This window comes from Schistocerca americana, chromosome 2 (genome assembly GCF_021461395.2).
Source record: "Schistocerca americana isolate TAMUIC-IGC-003095 chromosome 2, iqSchAmer2.1, whole genome shotgun sequence".
In the NCBI taxonomy this organism is placed as follows: domain Eukaryota; kingdom Metazoa; phylum Arthropoda; class Insecta; order Orthoptera; family Acrididae; genus Schistocerca; species Schistocerca americana.
The window spans coordinates 502,219,965-502,241,802 of NC_060120.1; the positions used below are offsets into that span (position 1 = coordinate 502,219,965).

A 21,838-nucleotide genomic window follows, 5' to 3' on the forward strand; every position below is an offset into this window, starting at 1 on the left:
GAATATATTGCTTCCCCCTACTTATACCTCCCGAGGAGATCACGAATGTAAAATTAGAGAGATTAGAGCGCGCACGGAGGCTTTCAGACAGTCGTTCTTCCCTCGAACCATACGCGACTGGAACAGGAAAGGGAGGTAATGACAGTGGCACGTAAAGTGCCCTCCGCCACACACCGTTGGGTGGCTTGCGGAGTATCAATGTACACTCCTGGAAATTGAAATAAGAACACCGTGAATTCATTGTCCCAGGAAGGGGAAACTTTATTGACACATTCCTGGGGTCAGATACATCACATGATCACACTGACAGAACCACAGGCACATAGACACAGGCAACAGAGCATGCACAATGTCGGCACTAGTACAGTGTATATCCACCTTTCGCAGCAATGCAGGCTGCTATTCTCCCATGGAGACGATCGTAGAGATGCTGGATGTAGTCCTGTGGAACGGCTTGCCATGCCATTTCCACCTGGCGCCTCAGTTGGACCAGCGTTCGTGCTGGACGTGCAGACCGCGTGAGACGACGCTTCATCCAGTCCCAAACATGCTCAATGGGGGACATATCCGGAGATCTTGCTGGCCAGGGTAGTTGACTTACACCTTCTAGAGCACGTTGGGTGGCACGGGGTACATGCGGACGTGCATTGTCCTGTTGGAACAGCAAGTTCCCTTGCCGGTCTAGGAATGGTAGAACGATGGGTTCGATGACGGTTTGGATGTACCGTGCACTATTCAGTGTCCCCTCGACGATCACCAGTGGTGTACGGCCAGTGTAGGAGATCGCTCCCCACACCATGATGCCGGGTGTTGGCCCTGTGTGCCTCGGTCGTATGCAGTCCTGATTGTGGCGCTCACCTGCACGGCGCCAAACACGCATACGACCATCATTGGCACCAAGGCAGAAGCGACTCTCATCGCTGAAGACGACACGTCTCCATTCGTCCCTCCATTCACGCCTGTCGCGACATTACTGGAGGCGGGCTGCACGATGTTGGGGCGTGGGCGGAAGACGGCCTAGCGGTGTGCGGGACCGTAGCCCAGCTTCATGGAGACGGTTGCGAATGGTCCTCGCCGATACCCCAGGAGCAACAGTGTCCCTAATTTGCTGGGAAGTGGCGGTGCGGTCCCCTACGGCACTGTGTAGGATCCTACGGTCTTGGTGTGCATCCGTGTGTCGCTGCGGTCCGGTCCCAGGTCGACGGGCACGTGCACCTTCCGCCGACCACTGGCGACAACATCGATGTCTGTGGAGACCTCACGCCCCACGTGTTGAGCAATTCGGCGGTACGTCCACCCGGCCTCCCGCATGCCCACTATACGCCCTCGCTCAAAGTCCGTCAACTGCACATACGGTTCACGTCCACGCTGTCACGGCATGCTACCAGTGTTGAAGACTGCGATGGAGCTCCGTATGCCACGGCAAACTGGCTGACACTGACGGCGGCGGTGCACAAATGCTGCGCAGCTAGCGCCATTCGACGGCCAACACCGCGGTTCCTGGTGTGTCCGCTGTGCCGTGCGTGTGATCATTGCTTGTACAGCCCTCTCGCAGTGTCCGGAGCAAGTGTGGTGGGTCTGACACACCGGTGTCAATGTATTCTTTTTTCCATTTCCAGGAGTGTAGATGTAGATGTAGATCCAGTAAGGGATACGTGTACCAACTTTGGTTGAAATCGGTCCAGTGGTTTAGGAGGAGAGGTGGAAATCAAACACACACATACACATTATGTATTCCTCCAGAAACACCTTATGTAATTTTGCATCATCAGCTAGAATGTGGAAGTGAGTGTTAATTTCCTTGGTATATCATTATTATGATACGAATAGTATTGGTCCTACCACGATACCGTGGGGAACACCAAAAACTCATTTCGTTTCTGTTGACAACGACACATCCTTGATGATCGCCTAATAATCGTTTGATTTCCGAGGTACAACCCAGACAATTTCAGGCACTGTGTGCTTAGACTCGTATGGCTGGTTTTCAGCACGTGGGCGCAGGTGAGTGTCGGCACAGTAGGCTGCAGCGCTCGCTTGGCGGCTGAGCTGGCCCGTGCACGCCGCTTGGAGCTTGGCGCTTGGAGCATGCGTGCGGCGCCCGCTCCTCCGCCGGCCGGCCTGCCCGTGTGCCTTGTGTGGTCTTGCAGGGGCGCGCCATGGTGACGGTGTTCTGGTCGGTGTACCGCGCCATCTCCAGCGCGGCTGACGCCTGTGTGTGTGCTGTCGCAGGAATCGACCCCAACGACCCCGAGGCGCAGCGGGCGGCCACCAAGATCCAGGCAGTGTTCCGCGGCCACAAGACGCGCAAGACGATGCGCGCCGGCGACGCGCAGGACCAGAACGAGCCCACCGAGGCCGAGCTCGCTGCCGAGTTCCGCGCAGACGACAAAGGTAGGCGCGCGCCGCTCAGCGCTGTACACTGGTGTGCACAACTCAGAGACCAAAGTGACTTTCGCATGATGTGTCGCTGCCAGGTAACAGCTCGATGCAACTTGGACCATGTATAAACTGAATACCCAAAGAAACAGGTACACCTCCCTAACATTGTGTAGGACCCCCGCGAGCACGCAGAAATGGCGCAACACGACGTGAATGGACTCGACTAATGTCTGAAGTACTGCAGGAGGGAACTGACACAATTAATCCTGCAGGGCTATCCACAAATCCATAAGAACACGAGGGGTGGAGATCTCTTCTGAACAGCACGTTGCAAGGCTTCCCAGATATGCTCAAAACCGTTCATGTCTGGGGAGTCTGGTGGCCAGCGGAAGTGTTTAAACTCAGAAAAGCGTTCCTGGAGCCACTCTGTAATAATTCTGGACGTAGGGTGTAGGCTTCCCAGATATACTCAAAACCGTTCATGTCTGGGGAGTCTGGTGGCCAGCGGAAGTGTTTAAACTCAGAAAAGCTTTCCTGGGGCCACTCTGTAATAATTCTGGACGTAGGGTGTAGCACTGTCCTGCTGGAATTGCCCAAGTCCGTCGGAATGCACAGTGGACATGAATGGATGCAGATGACCATAGACGATTCTAACGTACGTGTCACCTATCAGACTCATATCTAGACGTATAAGGTATCCCATTTCACTCCAACTACACACACACACAATGCAATTACAGAGCCTCCACCAGCTTTAACAGTCCCCTGCTGACACGCAGGATACATGGGTTCTTGAGGTTGTCTCCATACCTGTACACGTCCACCTGCTCGATACAAGTTGAAACGAGACTTGTCCGACCAGGCAACATCTTTCTAGTCATCAACAGTCCAGTATCGCTGTTGAAGGGCCCAAGCGAGGCATAAAGCTTTTTCTCGTGCAGTCATCAAGGGTACACCAGTTGGCCTTCGGCTCCGACGGCCATATCAATGATGTTTCGTTGAATATTGGCCAGAAGGTTGGTAAGGAGTTCTTGTGGTACGGGGTTCTGTTCCTCCAGCAAAGAGGGTGACAAGTGCTGAATAGTCGTTGGAGCATGTGGTCATGCTGAAATACGTCTCACCGACGCAGTCCACAAGTGGTCGATCGGACTTAAGTCGGGAGAATGGGCAGGCCAGCTCATTCGTCGAATATCCCCTCGTTTCAAGAGCTCCGAAACCTGTGCATTTCAGTGCAGTCGCGCGTTGTCAAACGTAGAAATGAAGTCAGGGCCTAATGAACTCCCGAAAAGATGCGCACGGGGAAGGAGTGCATTGTCACAATAACGTTGACCAGTGAGTGTGTCATGTTCAAAGATTCGTCCAGCTTTGTCAAACGCGATCGTTTTGAAAGTCCAGATATTATGGTATGGGAAGGCATAGTTTTGATAGGGCTTACTGAATTTTTGAAAGCGGCACACTCAACGGCTAATTTTATCGCGATGCTGCACTCCTCCTCCCCATATGCGTCTCTACAGGGGCGTATTCCGCCCTGATGGTGCCGTGACGGCTTTGCACTTAGCAGCTGGACGAACTCTTGGAAAGAAAGAATATTGGCGAATCAACTGTCCTGCCCGTTCCCCCGACTTAAATCCCACCGAGAACGTACGGAATGCGTTGAGGAGACGTATAGCAGAACATCCACGTGCACCAACGACTATCCAGCAGCCAACCGCGCCGGTAGAGAACTGGAACGCCCAACCACCAGAACCCCTAATCGAGCTTGTGGCCGGCATGGGAGCACGCTACAGAGCATGCGCTGCCTCCCGTGGTGATAGCACATCCAATTAATCACAATGTCTCATCTTTTGTAATGTCTAGGGGATCATCATAAATCGCGGTGACTTAAATGTAATTATCGTCTTTGAATAAAACTGTCATTTCCGCTTGTATCATTGCATATTTCGTTCAGTTAACTTCTCTACCATACGGTATCAGTTCTTTCTATGTATGGTCCAAGTTTCATCTAGCTGTTATACATGGCAGTGACACACCTGTCCAAAACTGCCTCAACCTAGGTTGGGACATATGCATATGATTATTAAGCAATTTCCAGAAGAGTTAGTTTTATACTTTCCGGCTCCAGTTTCTTGATAGATACTAGGAGAAGGTAAAGGGCCCCATAAAAGTGTCATTCAACACTGACCACAGTGTCTCGATACACAGTCATATCCATCGATTATATAAATTAGAGAATTTTTTTTCACTCTTGAATACCTAAGGGTGAGCATATCCGCCATATTATTCCGTTTGTAACACCGATAAATATACAAATTATGCATGTGCCTTTTGAACGACTACGTTCTGCCAACTTCATAATGACTTGCACTTGATTCACACACCATTTGCTCATTTACATGATTTATGGTGGCTGACTACTCCACTAGTCTCATTCCGTTTGGTGAAAACATGGGTAAAGAGTCCTGAACCTGGCATTCTGCGGTTATCGAATTCGCTACAAGCAGCAGTGGCAGCGATTCCATTACAAAACCAATACACAATGTCGTATCAGCATAGTATTTGAAAACACGTTTGGCGTGCTCAAACGATACAGCAGAATTGGCCAACAAATATCGGAATTCAAAAATTCAGTTATAGTCAAGTACTGCTTGACGGAAATGACACTAGATAAATAAACTCACAGCAACTGGAGTACCATCATGCAAAACGAAAAATATCTCTGTGATCAACTGTATCTCTGAAACCAATAAGAGTTAACCATGTTTTGTGGCATCGTCTATAGTTCGCGATGCCACACCAAAGTCGGCATCGCGAATCGATACCACATACATTAGTGAGGACTCGCTGCAACCCGCAACAACCAACGGGAGACACTCCAGAAGGCACGCTCTCCTCTCAGTGTAGCAGCGCCCTGGCACTGAGGTCAGAATAGTCTAGAGCATGCAAGAGCTCTGCTCCTGTTCGAGACCTCAACTACAGATGGCAACAGCATCATGAAGGACAGTGTCAGTTGTTAAGGTTACTGATAAAATGTACTTTGGTAAATGTTGTATTTTGTACTGGAAGAGAACAGTTTGTTTATAAGTATACCAAGTGAGGATTTGCTCATCAGTGACAGTTGTAAATTATCCATTACTTCTTTCGCAAAGAAATGTGTCAAAGTTAAGTAAATCTTTCACTCATTTATGTAATAAAATGACCTGTGTTCTAGTTTGATGAGTTTTCTCCCAGAGCAATCAAAGAACTCACAGTTATGACCGGATTATGATCGGACGAAAGTAGTTCCGTCTGGTCACAAATGGTTTTATGGTATGTTCTATTCTAATTAGTCTACCTATTGTTCCTAAAATATTCACTGCTCCTCGTTTAACATCTTTTATAACGCTTTACGCTGTACCTCCATGACGTAGTGATATATCTCGGCTCTTGAAAACGTCTGAGTTTATCGAAATGACTGTTTTGTTCATTCTCTGAGATGTGAAAAATCCGTCATTCGAATTGTGATTCCGAACAAAAAGCTTAATAATGAGAGTATTTCCACAAAATGACACTTCCACACAGTGAACCTTGCGATAGATTGCGTATTGCTTCACTGTTTTGATTTTCACAATTTCATATTAACTCCAATGGTAATTGTGGAAGAAAGAAAATTCCTTCTTACGAATTTCGTTCTCGTCATTGTGAAACATGAATGTGTGTAGAATAAACGGAAAGAATAGTGTGCAGTCTATTTACTTTTTTCAGCGTAACATCTCAAGTTCGCAAAGATATTCTTCCGATGACTGACTCAGAGTGAAAGATTTATTCTCCAAACAATTCCTGCATTGTGACTGTTTTTCCGTAATACCCTTCCTTCCAGAAGTACAAGTCCAACAGAGTATGCAAGAGCGCTTAGATGAATTTTGGAAAGTACGACACGGGGGTATCGAAGTTGTGAGGGTGATTCGTGATTCGTACTTGGATAACTTATTCGCGAGAGAATTCCTCGCAAAAGAGCCTGATTCTGGGTTCGAGTCCACATCGTTTTACTGATGAAATTACTATATTTATACCGTTATCTTGTATACTTTCTTTTGAACCAAATAATATTAAAAGTTTTATTTTGTTATTTTGTGTTGCACATAGGCATTTATTTACCGAAACTGCTGTGTCATGCATTACAAAACGGTTTACTTGAAAACATTTTCTACGGAGGTTGCTCTTATTATTGCGAACTGCTCCTCATGGAGGTTACACCTTAACTCTCTAATTTTGGAATCTCATTAAAATATTTGTAGGTGTACTGCCATGTCATCTTATAAATTACTTAATATGCTAAAATACTAAAAGAACTGACGTTTCGCCCCTGTTGTCTTCTTCAGGGTAAAGTCTGACACCAGACGCGGGAGCCTACGTATATGTTAGGCAGTTTCACTGGGCCTATGCAGACATTCTCTGTGTAGGTAGCTGTTTCATTACATCATTATAAACTAACAACGTGCTTGAAGTTGTTTTTATATGTTTGAAATTTTTGGTAGGTCTTTATAATCAGGACTTACGTTTTAACATATCGAAAATGTCAAGAAAATTTCAGCGTTCACGTTCGTATGCAGCGAGTTTGAGAATTAACGCAACTAGTTGCTTTCAATAACGTTAAAAATTTGCTTAATGCAGCCCGCAAAACCGCTAATATGCATAATTTTCTGTGTTCCACCAGAAATATTTTCTTTTATTGCAAATGTCACTTGTTATACTGCATAGTGTGGCTGGAAATGTAATTTGCCTTCCAATCCAGCACCATCACACACATTCGCACTGGAACCAGATACGAAATAATACGAAACAAATTGAACAGTTCTGTAAAAGTTATCCTCCATTCTACTAAACATGCACAATTACACGCGTTGCTGAAATCGTTATTGACGTCTACATCGTTAATTTCCAATTAAGTACAATGTCAAAATGTATTTAATAGATTCGGCACTTTCTTATTAGCAGATACAAAGCAAAAGTTTAAGTGCATTGATATTTCAAGTGATCAACCTACTGTTCTTCGCTGAGACTGCAGTTGGGTAGAACATACCTTTTCAGTGTATCCTGTATGCCGTGAACAAATACTTACTGCCTTTTTGTATTTGCTATTTAAATACATCGTAACAATATTAACCAATTAACTAATGTCACCGGTACATCTTTCCTCATATTCCTAGTCGTTATCCTTTATAGTTCATGTCACGAACTTCTTGGCTCAAAACCCAGTCTGGTGCAGCTGATGATATTAGATAGCCTTTTCAGATGATTCTTAATGTTTGTTACTTGTATAGCTCAACCCTCCATTAAGTCAAATCTATCCCCGTGATATAACCTTGGATGTGTGATGTCACAGTTTCGTGGCGATCTAAGTGCATGGTTTGATGCATCGTTAATAAATAAATTCCATACCTAAGAGGTCATTTCGGAAAGCAGTTTCTGCTGGCATACTATAGAGGGGAGAGTACACGCCAAGACGAACTGTACTTCAAAATGCAGTTATGATCAGTATGCAACCAGCAACCTGAAAGGGAAGATTACTATTAAGCTATGACACAAAGACAGGTGTACTGCGGACGAAGAAGAAAATATCCTCAGACATCCGCGGTCAATTTATGGAGACAGTGTTACGAGCAACGCTGCTGTGACACAATTATGCAAAAATTTTCCGCTACGGATGAAGTGACGTGCTTGATCGTCTACAGGGCGGACAACTGTCTCTAGTCATCGATAAAATTTTCCAAAAAGTGAACTAAACAGAGAAAATAGTAGAATTACGGAATTACATCACTTCTGTACTCATTCTTTGTTCCGGAAGTCGTTTGATACAGTTTCGCACGGTTACTTAGAGAAAAAAAAGAAACATCGAGCATATGGATTATCAGTCCGGCTTTGGGATTAGATTAAATTCCTAGAAATTCCTAGAAAATAAAATACAGCGTGTCGTTTTTAACGGAGGAAAATCGTCAGATGTACGAACTCCAAGTGACTGTTATTGGACCTTTATTACAATACAGGGTTTCAGCCACCTCCTACAGGCATTAAAATAAATCAAAGGTGAAAACTGAAAATTTGTTCCGGACTGGGACTAGAACCCGAAAGACACGCTCCTCTAGAACAGTTGGCTTCACTGCGTCGGCTATCGGGACACGCTCCCGAACTACCCGAATTCTCAACCTGTCAGCCACAAGTATAGCCCCCACTTCCATTAACCCCAGCGCTCGTAGCATACGCTAAATCCCGTAGGCGTTACGAAGATCTGGTGCATCCGCACTGAAAGTACTTAGAGCCGTCCTCGCTCATACATACCAATCAAAAAAGTTTGGCATCACCACGGTTCCGAGAGTTCCGGAACCTGCATGTTGTTCCGAGACCTTCAGAGGTGGTGGTCCAGACTGCTGTACACATCGGTACCTCTTATACCCAACAGCACGTCCTCTTGCATTGATGCAAGCCTGTATTCGTCGTGGCATACTATCCACAAGTTCATCAAGGCACTGTTGGTCCAGATTATCCCACTCCTCAATGGCGATTCGGCGTAGATCCCTCAGAATGGTTGGTGGGTCACGTCGTCCATAAACAGCCCTTTTCAATCTATCCCAGGCATGTTCGATAGGTTTCATGTCTGGAGAACAAGCTGGCCACTCTAGTCAAGCGATGTCGTTATCCTGAAGGAAGTCATTCACAAGATGTGCACGATGGGGGCGCGAATTGTTGTCCACGAAGACGAATGCCTCGCCAATATGCTGCCGATATGGTTGCACTATCGGTCGGAGGATAGCATTCACGTATCGTGCAGCCGTTATGGCGCCTTCCATGACCACCAGCAGCGTACGTCGGCCCCACATAATGCCACCCAAAACAGCAGGTAACCTCCACCTTGCTACACTCGCTGGACAGTGTGTCTAAGGCGTTCAGCCTGACGTGGTTGCCTCCGGACGATTGTCTGGTTGAAGGCTGAAGGCATATGCGAGACTCATCGGTGAAGAGAACGTGATGCCAATCCTGAACGGTCCATTCTGCATGTGTTGGGCCCATCTGTACCGCGCTGCATGGTGTCGTGGTTACAAAGATGGACCTCGCCATGGACGTCAGGAGTGACGTTGCGCATCATGCTGCCTATTGCGCACAGTTGATCTCGTAACACGACGTCCTGTGGTTGCATTAAAAGCATTATTCAACATGGTGGCGTTGTTGTCAGGGTTCCTCTGAGCCATAATCCGTAGGTAGCGGTCATCCACTTCAGTAGTAGCCCTTTGGTGGCTTGAGCGAGGCATGTCATCGAAGTTCCTGTCTCTCTGTACCTCCTCAATGTCCGAACAACATCGCTTTGGTTCACTCCGAGACACCTGGACACTCCATTTGTTGAGAGCCCTTTCTGGCACAAAGTAACAATGCAGACGCGATTGAGCCACGGCATTGGCCGTCTAGGCATGGTTGAACTACAGACAACACCTCCTTCTTGGTGGAATGCTGGAACTGATCGGCCGTCGGACCCCCTCCGTCTAGTAGACGCTGCTCTTGCATGGTTGTTTACATCTTTGGCCGGGTTTAGTGACATCTCTGAACAGTAAAAGGGACTATGTCTGTGATACAATATCCACAATCAACGTGTAACTTTAGGTGTTCTGGAAACCTGGGTGATGCAATACGTTTTTTGATGTGTTTACATACTGATACATGATGTCTGATGTCGGACACGTCCAACAGAACAGGCACCACATATCAATACACTAGGAGGACATGACCGACAGAACAGACCATTTCACCTGTGAAACCTGCGAAATGAAAAAGGATATTGTCTTACTATCGTTTGCGATAAGATAGGTTTCTATTGTTCATCTCGAGGCAACTTACGAAGAGCAATGCAAAACGAACACTACAAAGCTCGCCACACATTGCCGTCAAACAAAAAACTTGACGACGTCTTCTTGTGTCTAGTGCATCTTGCGCAATGTGAATGAACGGCTGTCGTAAGAGTGTCGCATCTATGAGGATCTTCAAGACGCCTTAGGCCATTTCTTTCGTCGGTGACAGAGTTCTACAACGATGGTACGGCGAGCGCTATAGGGTCGTGGAAAATGGTAAAAATTTTATGCGTATGGCAAACGGTCGTTTCATGTTTTTCATATTTCTTACCAAATAGTGGAAGATACCTTTCGAGTAGTTCTCGTACCATATGGTGCAAACCTCTTAAAATCTGACGGGACGTCAGCCGCTTAGGTTTCAATGTCGCTACATATTTAGTCACCTAGTTCCTCATTTGCTATCACGAAACTGAATTAACCCTGTCCCACACTTTCCTATAGCTGAAAAATCTGAGTTAACCATTGTACATCGAACACAGAACCTTAGTGTCAGAAGCCAGCGACAGTAACCGCTGGTCGTCTCACAAATAGACTATACCACAACCATTCACAATATCTGGACAAAATGACACATTTCGGCCGTTTGATAAAATTCAGGAAATACGTTTTTCTCACAACTCCGCTACCTTTGTGTGAGATAGAAACGTCACGTTCAGGTCTCCTCAGACCATTCACGAGGAGCCGAGACTCTCGACCCATCTGAAGGGCTCTTTAGACTCACAGATTTACTGCCACTGGCATCGACGGCAGTATTTGTCGGCTGTATTTATTGCCTCTAAGAGCCGTTAGCCACTCGCCCTTAAATCCCTGAAGCAGTGCTTCTAACTGTTGCCAAAAAAAGATTGCACAGACCACTGCACCGCAATAGTGCTTCCAGACGTCTTAGCAGCCTGGCACTCGGACTGCTCTAGGACGACGCATTTTATCAATCCAGGCACACTGTTTCAGAAACAACACTGCGACAATTGCTCTCCTATAAACTGCAGGAAACCTGCAGTGAAATGGAAAGATCTGATTGCAAAGGAAATTTCTTTTATGATTAGCTATTCAAACATCTCTTACATTTATAACAGCTAGGTAATAGTGTCTGGACAAGCCCATAAAAATTTCGCTTATTCATAAGTACAATGTCGCTCCTTGTACGGAAAGCGCATTACGTACCTTTTTTTTCTCCAACGGACACGATAGGAGTGGGGGAAACTTCATCCCATTCTAATTCCTAATTAGGAAAATAATGTATCTGAGTACCTAAAACCGCTTCCATACTCTCCAAATGATGACTCAACGACTTTGCCTGAATATATTAACCCAGTATCGTTGCTAAACTTGTCATTGTTTATAACCATCTAATGATGAACAAATACTCACAAGATTATTACCGTACGCTTCTCCAATAGGAAATAAAACATTGTATTTCTCTCGTTATAGGATTTGTTTTCCGTGATATATTTCGTCACAATAGGTAGAAACAATTTTTAAGCATAAAGTTTATTTTGTTGTATTAATTCTATTTGCTTTCCTCTTCTGTATGCTTCACAGTAAATACTGAGCCAATTTACTTACACAGGAGCTCCTCTTTCTCATTACGAAGTGAACTGTGCTGAAATATACATCGTTTTAGTGTTTCTCTATACAGGAAGTCTTGTTTTTTTACGATGCGTATCAGCGTTTATTTTTTGGCGGTCCCTCTTAAACCTTCTAGACCAAACGTTTATATCTCAAACGTAAAATCAAGTCATTCTTGGGTTCCGCACGTGTTTTCAACATATCTTTCATTTTCTCTCTCCATTATCTGTCTTCTTTGTGTCAAGTCCACTGTTTCTAAACTCAGGACTCATTGACGTTTTGCTACTCTCACATTCCCACCACCCCAGTGCGCAAATAGTGATGAAGTAAATGTGAAATCAATAAATAATAAGAGACTCAAATGGACACAGCATGCAGGAATTTATATAAAAACAGTTGTAGTATATTGCTCGCATACTTATCAGAAGTTATGGTTTGATAGAAAAAGGTCGAGACAATATTTCGTGTTGCGCTTACTGTGGACTTAGCGAGTGAGAAAATATGAAAATACTGCTTGTGCTTCTTGAACGCCAGGTATAACATTTCGGGTTGCACAAAGCGACTTCGGTAGGTGCAGCTGAATCACTGTGAATGCAGTCATGTCTCACCAGGAAAAAAATCAGAAACAACGTCCCCTCCATGCGCTGACTGCAATAGTCAATTGTAATGGTGGCATCGAGCAACAGTCCCTGAATTGGTGAGCTCAGTGAAAACATGCTACTGACGTACCGGTCTGAGGTGCTACATGGCGAATCGAGTTTTCTCGTCCTTCTTTCCAAGGCCGCTCCTAACACGTCAGAGGATGGCATTCACGTATCGTACAGCCGTTACGGCGCCTTCCATGACCACCAGCGGCGTACGTCGGCCCCACATAATGCCACACCAAAACAGCAGGGAACCTCCACCTTGCTGCACTCACTGGACAGTGTGTCTATGGATTAAACCTATACGACACCTCTTAACACTGGCCCAGAAGTGGTTCGGAGCGCCATGCAATAACAGCAGTCTGCCTCTATCTGCCAGTGGGGGCACTGGTTCCCACGCTTCGCCGCAGACACTGCTTGCGAGTAAAACTGAATCTGGAATGACTGATCGACGAGGACGAAACGTACAAAAATTACTAGGAACCAGCGACACTAGGGAGTGCTGAAAATTAATGCCTTTTTAAATTAAATAAACGTTATAACCGTTCAACATCTTTATATTTCATGTCTCCATATCTGCAGACCAGTGATCTCTATACAACCTGGATGTAGAAGTCTGGTCTCTGAATATAGAACTGCAGCGTGTCTGCAAATACACGTCTTTGCATCGTCCGCTATATTGTAGTTTGGCAAACAGATTTCCATCGGTCTGCATGTGACAAAGAATTGCAGACTGATTTCTTGTTTTGAACTTTATGTCAACATATGAAGTAATAGGCTTATGAGGGAGAGGAATTGAAAAGTATTTTCTTTTGGTGTTCTAGTGACATTTCCTACAAGCCATGTTGTAGTTTGGCAAGAAACGAAATATGAGCATCTATGGCTGCCACGATAGAATGGCTGAAGTTCAATATTCAGGTAGCATAGAGATCACTGCTGCAGACATCTGCCACCAGAGGCCGTCGAACTGTAGAGTATAACATGGGGGTGCGTAACTATTCGGTGAGAGAGAAACAGCGCCCTGTAATCAAGTTTCGAATTTGAGAAGTTCCTGCGCACTTGGAACACCCTGTTCATGATCAAGACAATGCCAGATCACACACGAGCGCTGTGACATTTGCAATAACCCGACGTCTTTGGTTCACCGTCATCTATCGTCCTTCGTACAGTATCGATTTGGGCCCATCCGATTTTCGTCTGTTCGCAGAATTTGAAGAACACTTTCGAGGACTTCACTGTGATAGTGGTGAAGCGGTGCAAGCAGAGGTGAGGTTGTGGCTCTGTCAACAAAGTTAAATATTCCACAGTGACGGCATCAACAACCTGGTCTCTCGTTGGGAGAAATGTGCTCATCGCCAGAGTGACTATGTTGAGAAATAAATATGCAGGAACGTAGAATGTTAATAAAGTTTGTTCTATTTAAAAACCTTTATCAGTTTTCTCACAAAAACTCGGAGGCACTACTCCTAAAAATGCCCTTCTAATTTGTTCGTGAAGATGCTCAGCCATTCCCATTGCTACTTTCCAATAAGCACGCACAACAGAGTGTAATATATTGCGCTCTATCAGCCAAAACTGCTTCAACCAAGCAATTTATTTGCTAGTATATGAAGTGTAGTCAAAAAATTTAATTATCACCTCAATCAGATTCGCCCTTCAGTGTGACACATTTCTCCTAATAATGACTTAACGGAGAACGTTTGCACTTTGACTGTTTGTGAAAGGTTCCACATCGAAAATGACCTCTACATCATCCTGGAAATGCCTGGCATGGAGTGCTTTCTTCGTCCGAGAAAAGAGGATTAAGTCACTAGATCCCATGTCAGCAGAATGCAGGCGTAAAGCAAAATTTAATAGCACACAGAAGTAGCATGTGTGTTGTAGAATGAACTAAGATGATGTCGTGGAGCAACAGTTTACAATGACGTTTCGACTGACAGAATTCCGTACCCTCGTAAGCAAATTTCGATGACGCCAACTGTGGCAGTTTGCTGCTTGTTAGCATAATCTGTCAGCACCACACCACACCATTTCCAAAACAGACCATCACCTTGCCAATGATGGTTGGGACGTCGACTTTTTCGGTGGTGGTGAATCTGCGTGTTTCCACTGTATGCTTTGCTCCTTTGCATCGGGGACATAGTAATAGACGCGGCATTCGTCCTTGGTTACTAGGCGGCTAAATAATTCATCTGGAAAAGCGTAATGTTTCCGCTGATATCTCGGTTCGGCGGCCTTTGTCAATGGATGTGACCAATGAGCAGTCGCGGAATCCAGCAGAAGGCGATCTTTGCAGTGTTCAAAATGTCGTGGAAGATGTTGAAAACTGACCCATGATTGATTTTCGCATTTTTCCTCTGCCGATGTGCTACGATACCCTGAGACAAGAGGATTTCACTGTGTACCAAGACTCCAGAAATGTACCTGCAAACAAAACAAAAATTAATTACGTAACTTTATTTTTTTGATATCATAATTGAAACTTTGACTACCCTCTTTCAATCCATACGCCTGTTCCATATGGCATCGATCGCCTTTCGAAAATCTAGGAATATAAAAGCCATTTGTTATCCCTCGCCCACTATTTGCGGTTTGGATATCGACAGCATTGACACTTTTTCTCTTTTACGAGAAGAACTGCGGAGTTAGTGGCGTGAGGGCGTTGCCCACCAAGACCGCGATACAGAGACCTTCCCTTCTGAATAGACCCTTAAGCCTTTGGCACACGGACTTTGAGTGTGCCGAATTTAACGTTCTGCTGAACGCTCAGAAACGATGCGACTTGCGCCTTCGTTTTGTGTGCCTTAACAGGGTATACGCTTCGCAACGCTCTACAGTGGCAGTCGTCGGCTGTATCCGGGTCGTAAAGCGAACATTTGCTCCCTTTCCCATATGCTACCCATGTTTTTCTGTGTGTAGTACACATAAATCAAAGCTTCAAATCCATGAATTTGTTATCAGGTAAAAAGGAAGATACCATGTCAAGTCAATAAGGACAACGGCTAATAGAAGTCCCACTACAAAGTGTGCGATGGTAATTTACGTTAATGCTGCAGATAAGAATTATTTCATCATTCTCATCTTTTAATAAAAACCCTAAGGTTATTCTTCCTATATCATTGTTGCTAATCAGTAGTAGAATGTTTACAACGCATGAAATACAAAACTTGAAACAACAAAGTGCGCCGGCGCGGTGGTCTCGCGGTTCTAGGCGCGCAGTCCGGAACCGTGCGACTGCTACGGTCGCAGGTTCTAATCCTGCCTCGGGCATGGATGTGTGTGATGTCCTTAGGTTAGTTAGGTTTAAGTAGTTCTAAGTTCTAGGGGACTGATGACCACAGCAGTTGAGTCCCATAGTGCTCAGAGCCATTTGAGCCAACAAAGTGCAAAATATATTACCGCAAGTTGTAGAATCTGTCTTGTTGATACAGCCAATCGAATACACTCACTCCTCAGAAAGTCCACCCCCGGTAGCTGAGTGGTCAGCGCGACAGAATGTCAATCCTAAGGGCCCGGGTTCGATTCTCTGCTGGGACGGAGATTTTCTTCGCTTAGGGACTGAGTGTTGTGTTGCCCCAATCATCATCATTTCATCCCCATCGACGCGCAAGTCGCCGAAGTGTCGTCAAATTGAAAGACTTCCACCCGGCGAACGGTCTATGGCCCTAGTCACACGACTCCTCAGAAAGAGAGCACATATATTCACATAACATCGAATATTATATAACATAATTTTATTACACTAATAAAAATTATCAGAATCTATTAGAAAACACGAAAGTTAGTAAAATCATATTTGGGACTAGCGAGACACGAACCAACAACACGTCCCCGATTACCTTAGAAGTCTGCGCATTTGTTGATTACGCTACACCGACCATGAATAACTCACCATCATCCTTTCCATCTTACCGTCTCTTAAAAGCCTTTCCAGCAGATATGCTACTAACTGACATTTAATTATTGGGTTGTTGCATAACGGCGACTTTATTTACCAATAATATATTCTCCTTCGCAACAGTGTGCCAACGTTGGGATAACTTTCCGATTCCGCGACTGTAGAAATCACCTGGTTTTGAGGCGGAAAAGTTGTCGAGTCATGTTCGAAGCGCATTTCCATCCGAAAGGGAAGTATCTTGGTGGTTCTTCCAAGGAGAGCGGAAAAGAAAAACATCTCAGGGCACAAGGTCAGATGAACAAGGTGAGTGATGCATGATTTCTCAACTCCTGTATACTGTTTTTCGTCAGTCTAGCGGAATGTAGACTGACGTTATCGTGGAGCACCATCAGTTCAAGCAGTATTCCTGGTCATTGTTCTTGGATTGCGTCTGCAAGACGTCTCAGTTTTTAACAGTAGATGTCAGCTCCGATTGTTACACCTTGGGAAAGCAATTAGTAGCACGACACACCGTCGCTGTTCCACCAGATGCATAACGTTATATTCTGTGGATGCGCGCAGGGCTTTAAACGGGGCGTTTGGGCTTACTGTTCCTTATGTTAGCATAAAGACACCAATTCTACACACCACTGACGATATAAGATAGGAATGGTCGGTGCTGTTCACGAGCCAATTAATGACGACAAAGCGGAGGTGCAAATATGGTCAACCATTGATTTTTCTGTGATTTTGGCTTAGAGCATGCGGTACCCATAGGCCAGAGTTTTCAACCTTCCCCGTTGCGTCTACATGGCGCACGACGGCGGAATGATCACAGTTCATCATATTTGTCAGTTCTCGAGTACATTGACGTGGATAATTATGGATTAATAAATTTAAACGATCTACATCAAACCCAGAAAGTCTTCCTGAATGTGAAGAGTCACTAATGTCAAAAAAATCCTCCTCAAAACGAAAAAACCATTTTCTTGCCGTGCTCTGTCCAATTGTATTCTCCACATACAGGACGCAAATGTTTGTGACTGCCTCTGCTGCTGTTACCCCTCTACTGAACTCAGAGAGGAAAATATGTCGGTAATGTTCAGATTTCTCCACTTGTCACTCCATTTTCTAGCGTCCACAACTCCGCTCATTACCTACAAGTGATAAAATGACAGTACGTAAACTAAAATAGCAACAGTGAACTACAAATAAAAAATTACAGTCGATAAATAAACATATATCAACCGGAGTACCAACAAGCAAAACAAAAATACTACGAACTTATGCATCAACTAAGAGAACAAACTGTACCAAGTACAGTGTGTTTCCGATGGATCCTCAATAATACTATCATAATACGAAAGTTAAAATAATTATTTAACCACGAAGACGACGTTCCCATCATTTTATTACAGTAAATAGTACAATTAACGACAGGTTTTCGAGAGATCTTCAACTCACTGCTGCTTACAAAAGGCATACGTACATGAGAGCTTCAACTGGAACCCAACATGGGCCCCCACGACTTTGTACTGAAGAGTGATGGCATCATGTGGCATAGGTGGCGTAATTCTAACTCATTGCTCCAAGTGCCAACCCTGCTCGAAGCCGAGAGTTGGCGAAGTGTGATGGACAAGCCGACTGGTGTGACGTCACAAACTCGTTGCGAGGCCCGTATTTCTGGTGGGCATCTCTCGGCACGCTCAAGCTGATGACACCGCCTTCCTGGCTCTCTAGCCTACCCTTCAACGGTCCCAACGCACCCTCCAAACCCACCTTAACCAGTTCACCACTTGGTGTAACCAGTGGTTCCTCCGTCTCAACCCCTCCAATACCCAGGCAATCATCATAGGCCGCACCACCCGCTCCTTCCGTCTCCATGATTTCTACCTCACACATTATGGTCGTCCCATCCAACTCGCCCCCACCCTGAGAAACCTTGGCCTCACCCTCGACCGTCACCTCACCTGGACCCTTCACGTCCAGACCATTCAGCAGAAAGCTCTAATATTCTGCGTGGTGTATGTTTGTTCTATATCGTGTCTCCCTACAACTTTCGCGCAACGACGCTCTGAGCGTGTTTTTTAGGGAATTGACTAGTTTGAACCTGGGACCTGTTGCTGGTAGGGAGACGCCAGACCACACATGACATGTAGAGTTCAGAAGAGTTCAGTGAGACTAGCGATGATGTAACCAAATACTTAATGATTTCAGCGTCAGCTCCACTGCACTCCCTGTAAATTTAGTGGAAGGGGCTCAAGGTTTTCCTATTTTTAGTTAGCTGGTAAAATAACGTCGAAAACGCAGTTAAGTTTACCATTGGAAATTTTATTCTACTCACAAAACATTGTTTATAAATTGCACTGTTGATAAAAGGAAATGTTTTAATACAGGATGGTAAAAACCAACTGCGTTCAACAAAAATGTGAACGAATATTCCCTGAATGGGTTTCCAAGTTCTACAATGGATCGAAGGATGACCTATGCCATATCACATCTATAATCTAGGTTTAAAAATGGTTCAAATGGCTCTGAGCGCTATGGGACTCAACTGCTGTGGTCATCAGTCCCCTAGAACTTAGAGCTACTGAAACCTAACTAACCTAAGGACATCACACACATCCATGCCCGAGGCAGGATTCGAACCTGCGACCATAGCAGTCGCACGGTTCCGGACTGCGCGCCTAAAACCGCGAGACCACCGCGGCCGGCAGTCTAGGTTTAAATTAAGTTTCACAAAAGAGAAAACTATCAAAATGGTCTACAGTGACCCTCAATTATCTTTAATTACTTATCTAACCTGTCGTAAATTACAGTGGCTGATGTGGCTTCTCAATAATTATATAACAGAAAAATCATCGCGTTTCAGATTTTAACTTACGTAGCAAATGTGAATACCATGAGCTTTAATTCACGATCGACACTAGTATTACGTAAAAAGGGGATGTAACAGATAAGACTTCTGCAGTTCTGAGTGAAGCCTTATGCGCTCAAAAATGCGGCATCGCGTGCGTTCATTACCTTGTCGGTGTTTAGGCAGCGTCAGGGCGGCGCAGCTCCTCACATCTCCCTCCTAACTTCTCCTTACTACAATTTACCGAAGTTGGTTTAAAAAAACTATCTGGCTGTGTTTTCATCTGACCAATCAGGATCTCAATGTTAACCTTAAGCTCTGCCTACAAAAATTCTGTCTATCCAATGAGAAACGTTATACTTTTCGTGGTGGGGCAATGTTTTTAAAGTTTGCAACGTAACAGAGACGCGAAAAAGTCTCACGCTAAAACTTGCAGCTGGTGTGGTCCTTTTAGTGTTATCGTAAGATCTATACTGTTCTTCTGGAGGGCTCTAGCTTTTAACATGGGCTGGGGGGTGGTCCTAGGTGGTCCTAGCGGTTAGCTGGCGACATGGGTGTTCGTCCCTTATCGGAGGGCCTTCTAGCGTAACACGGTTCTGCTCTTGGCTTCTGTTCTCGTTTCTCCCCTCGTTTCTCCCCTCAGAACTGCGTCTGTCTCACGGTGGGAAGGTATGACATGCATTTAGGCATTCTTGTGTTAGTCTGTGGTATTCCATTTGCTCACTCGTTACTCGTATTACTTTGGTTAATTTAATTTCACTATTTATTCGGAGCTATGTGACATACTACTGGATTTGCTTATCATGTCAGGGTTTTCATGGAAGGTGTTGGATTTGCCTGACACCTTACAGAGCCCATTCCCACTTCCACCTCCTGAAACTCCTGTCTGGCCGGACATGGGGATTGCATCCTTCCACCATCCTCTACACCTACAAATACCTCATTCATCCTATCCTGTTATGCCAGCATTGCCTGGATCGCCGCACCCACCCGCTTTTACAAAGCCCTCCAAATCCTTGAACGCCATGCACTCCACCTTGCCTTCCATATCCGCTTTCCTTCCCCCACACGGCTCTTGCATGAACTCATCCCCTTCCCCCACCTCCCCCAGTTCCTCCAACATCTCCGCATCCTTTACATTGTCCGTAAGCTAGATCCCCCCCACCCCCTGGTTTCCTCCTTCCTCTCCACCCACCACCCGTTGCCGTGCCTCTATCGCTGTATCCCTCGATCTCTCCACCTCCACACCCTCCATCTCCTTCATCAGTGCAATTTCCAGCATCTCCCCCTCCCAAATGATGATCTTCACTGTGACATATACCCTTCCTTTCAACTATAACCTGGCCTTGTTCCCCCCTCCCCAGGGCCCCATTTTCCTCTACCCTCCTTCTCCCTCGACAGGATTTTCCTCCTCCCCCCCCCCCCCCTGAGCCTCTGCCCCCATCTTTGCCTCTTTCCCTCCCACGTCCCTCCCTACCTGGCCCTCTCGGGCGCGCCCCCCGCCCATCCCCCCTCTCTTCTCCTCCCTCCCATTTTTCCCTTCTCCCTCATCTCCTTACGCTTGGCAGATCCTCCGTTTTGATCATCGTGCCACGTCAGTGTTGTGTTTAGTGCTGTTTCTCCTGTGCATTGAGAGGTGCGATTTTAATTGTTTGCTGGCCGTGTATTTAGTGTTACTGTCAGTGTTTATTATGTGTTACGCCATACATTGATAGTTTTATGCTCCAGTCACACTGCGCCTTGTTTCTTTTAATTGTACCAGTGTGTGGTTTTTTGTGTGTGTTACTTTTTTACGGATTTTATCTCCATTTTACAGTCACCCCCTTTTTTGTCTATTGTCTTCCATGATGTTCCCTCTTTTTTGTATCTATGTTCACCGTGTTTTCTCCTTTGTTATTTTTTAAAATGTCTTCTATTGTTTGTTCTATGTCTTTTGGCTGAAGAGCAGCACATATGCTGCTGCCAGCCCGCCCCGATGTCGAATTGAAATACAATAAAGGAAAAATAATCGGCACGCTCAACGCTCGAATGCACGTTCCGTGTGCCGGCGGCTTTGAGACGGACAGCGCCGGCCCCGCCTGCGTTATCTGCCGCCGCAGGCGCAGCGCCATCAGTCTAGCACGGCAGGTCCGGGCGCTGCCTGTATGACGTCCAGCTCCGCCGCCATCAGTCTTCGTCCGCCGCCGCGCAGCGCAGCGCCTTGCGATTGCTTTCATGTCAGCCTGCCCGCTCCGGATATGGCTTTACGTGTTGCCTGATGGCCGCGTAGCCAGCGGTCGGGACTAACGGCCACAACAAAAGACGACCCACCGTAGATTATACGGCAACCTAACAACTTCAGTTCACGAATATCGGGAAATTCACTAGAAAGTTGATCTTGTCAGCATGTCATATCGCACCGATAATACTCCACGACGAAAACATGATACGACTGGAAATAACAGCCAGAGAGTTGCAAATTAAAGGTTTATTAAACCCTTACCATAGTTTACACAAATATACGAGGGTTGTCTAGAAAGTAAGTTCCGATCGGTCGCAAAATGGAAACCACAATGAAGATAGGAAACGTTTTATTTGCAACAGTTAGGTACACCTTCCACCTACTTCTCTACATACTCCCCGCTCCAACTTCGAGTGT

At 45.5% G+C, this 21,838-nt stretch overlaps 1 protein-coding gene across 2 annotated transcripts in view; it reads left to right on the forward strand.

The window, feature by feature from the left end:
• LOC124595386 (neuromodulin) overlaps window positions 1-21,838 on the forward strand; it is a 717,829-nt gene that overhangs the window by 459,924 nt on the left and 236,067 nt on the right. Inside the window, exon 2 of one of the 2 annotated variants that reach the window (XM_047134106.1) lies at window positions 2,233-2,394. In XM_047134106.1, coding sequence (XP_046990062.1) covers window positions 2,233-2,394 — 162 coding nt within the window. Of the gene's footprint in view, window positions 1-2,150; window positions 2,395-21,838 lie in introns of both variants that reach the window. The other variant, XM_047134105.1, reaches the window with a different exon arrangement.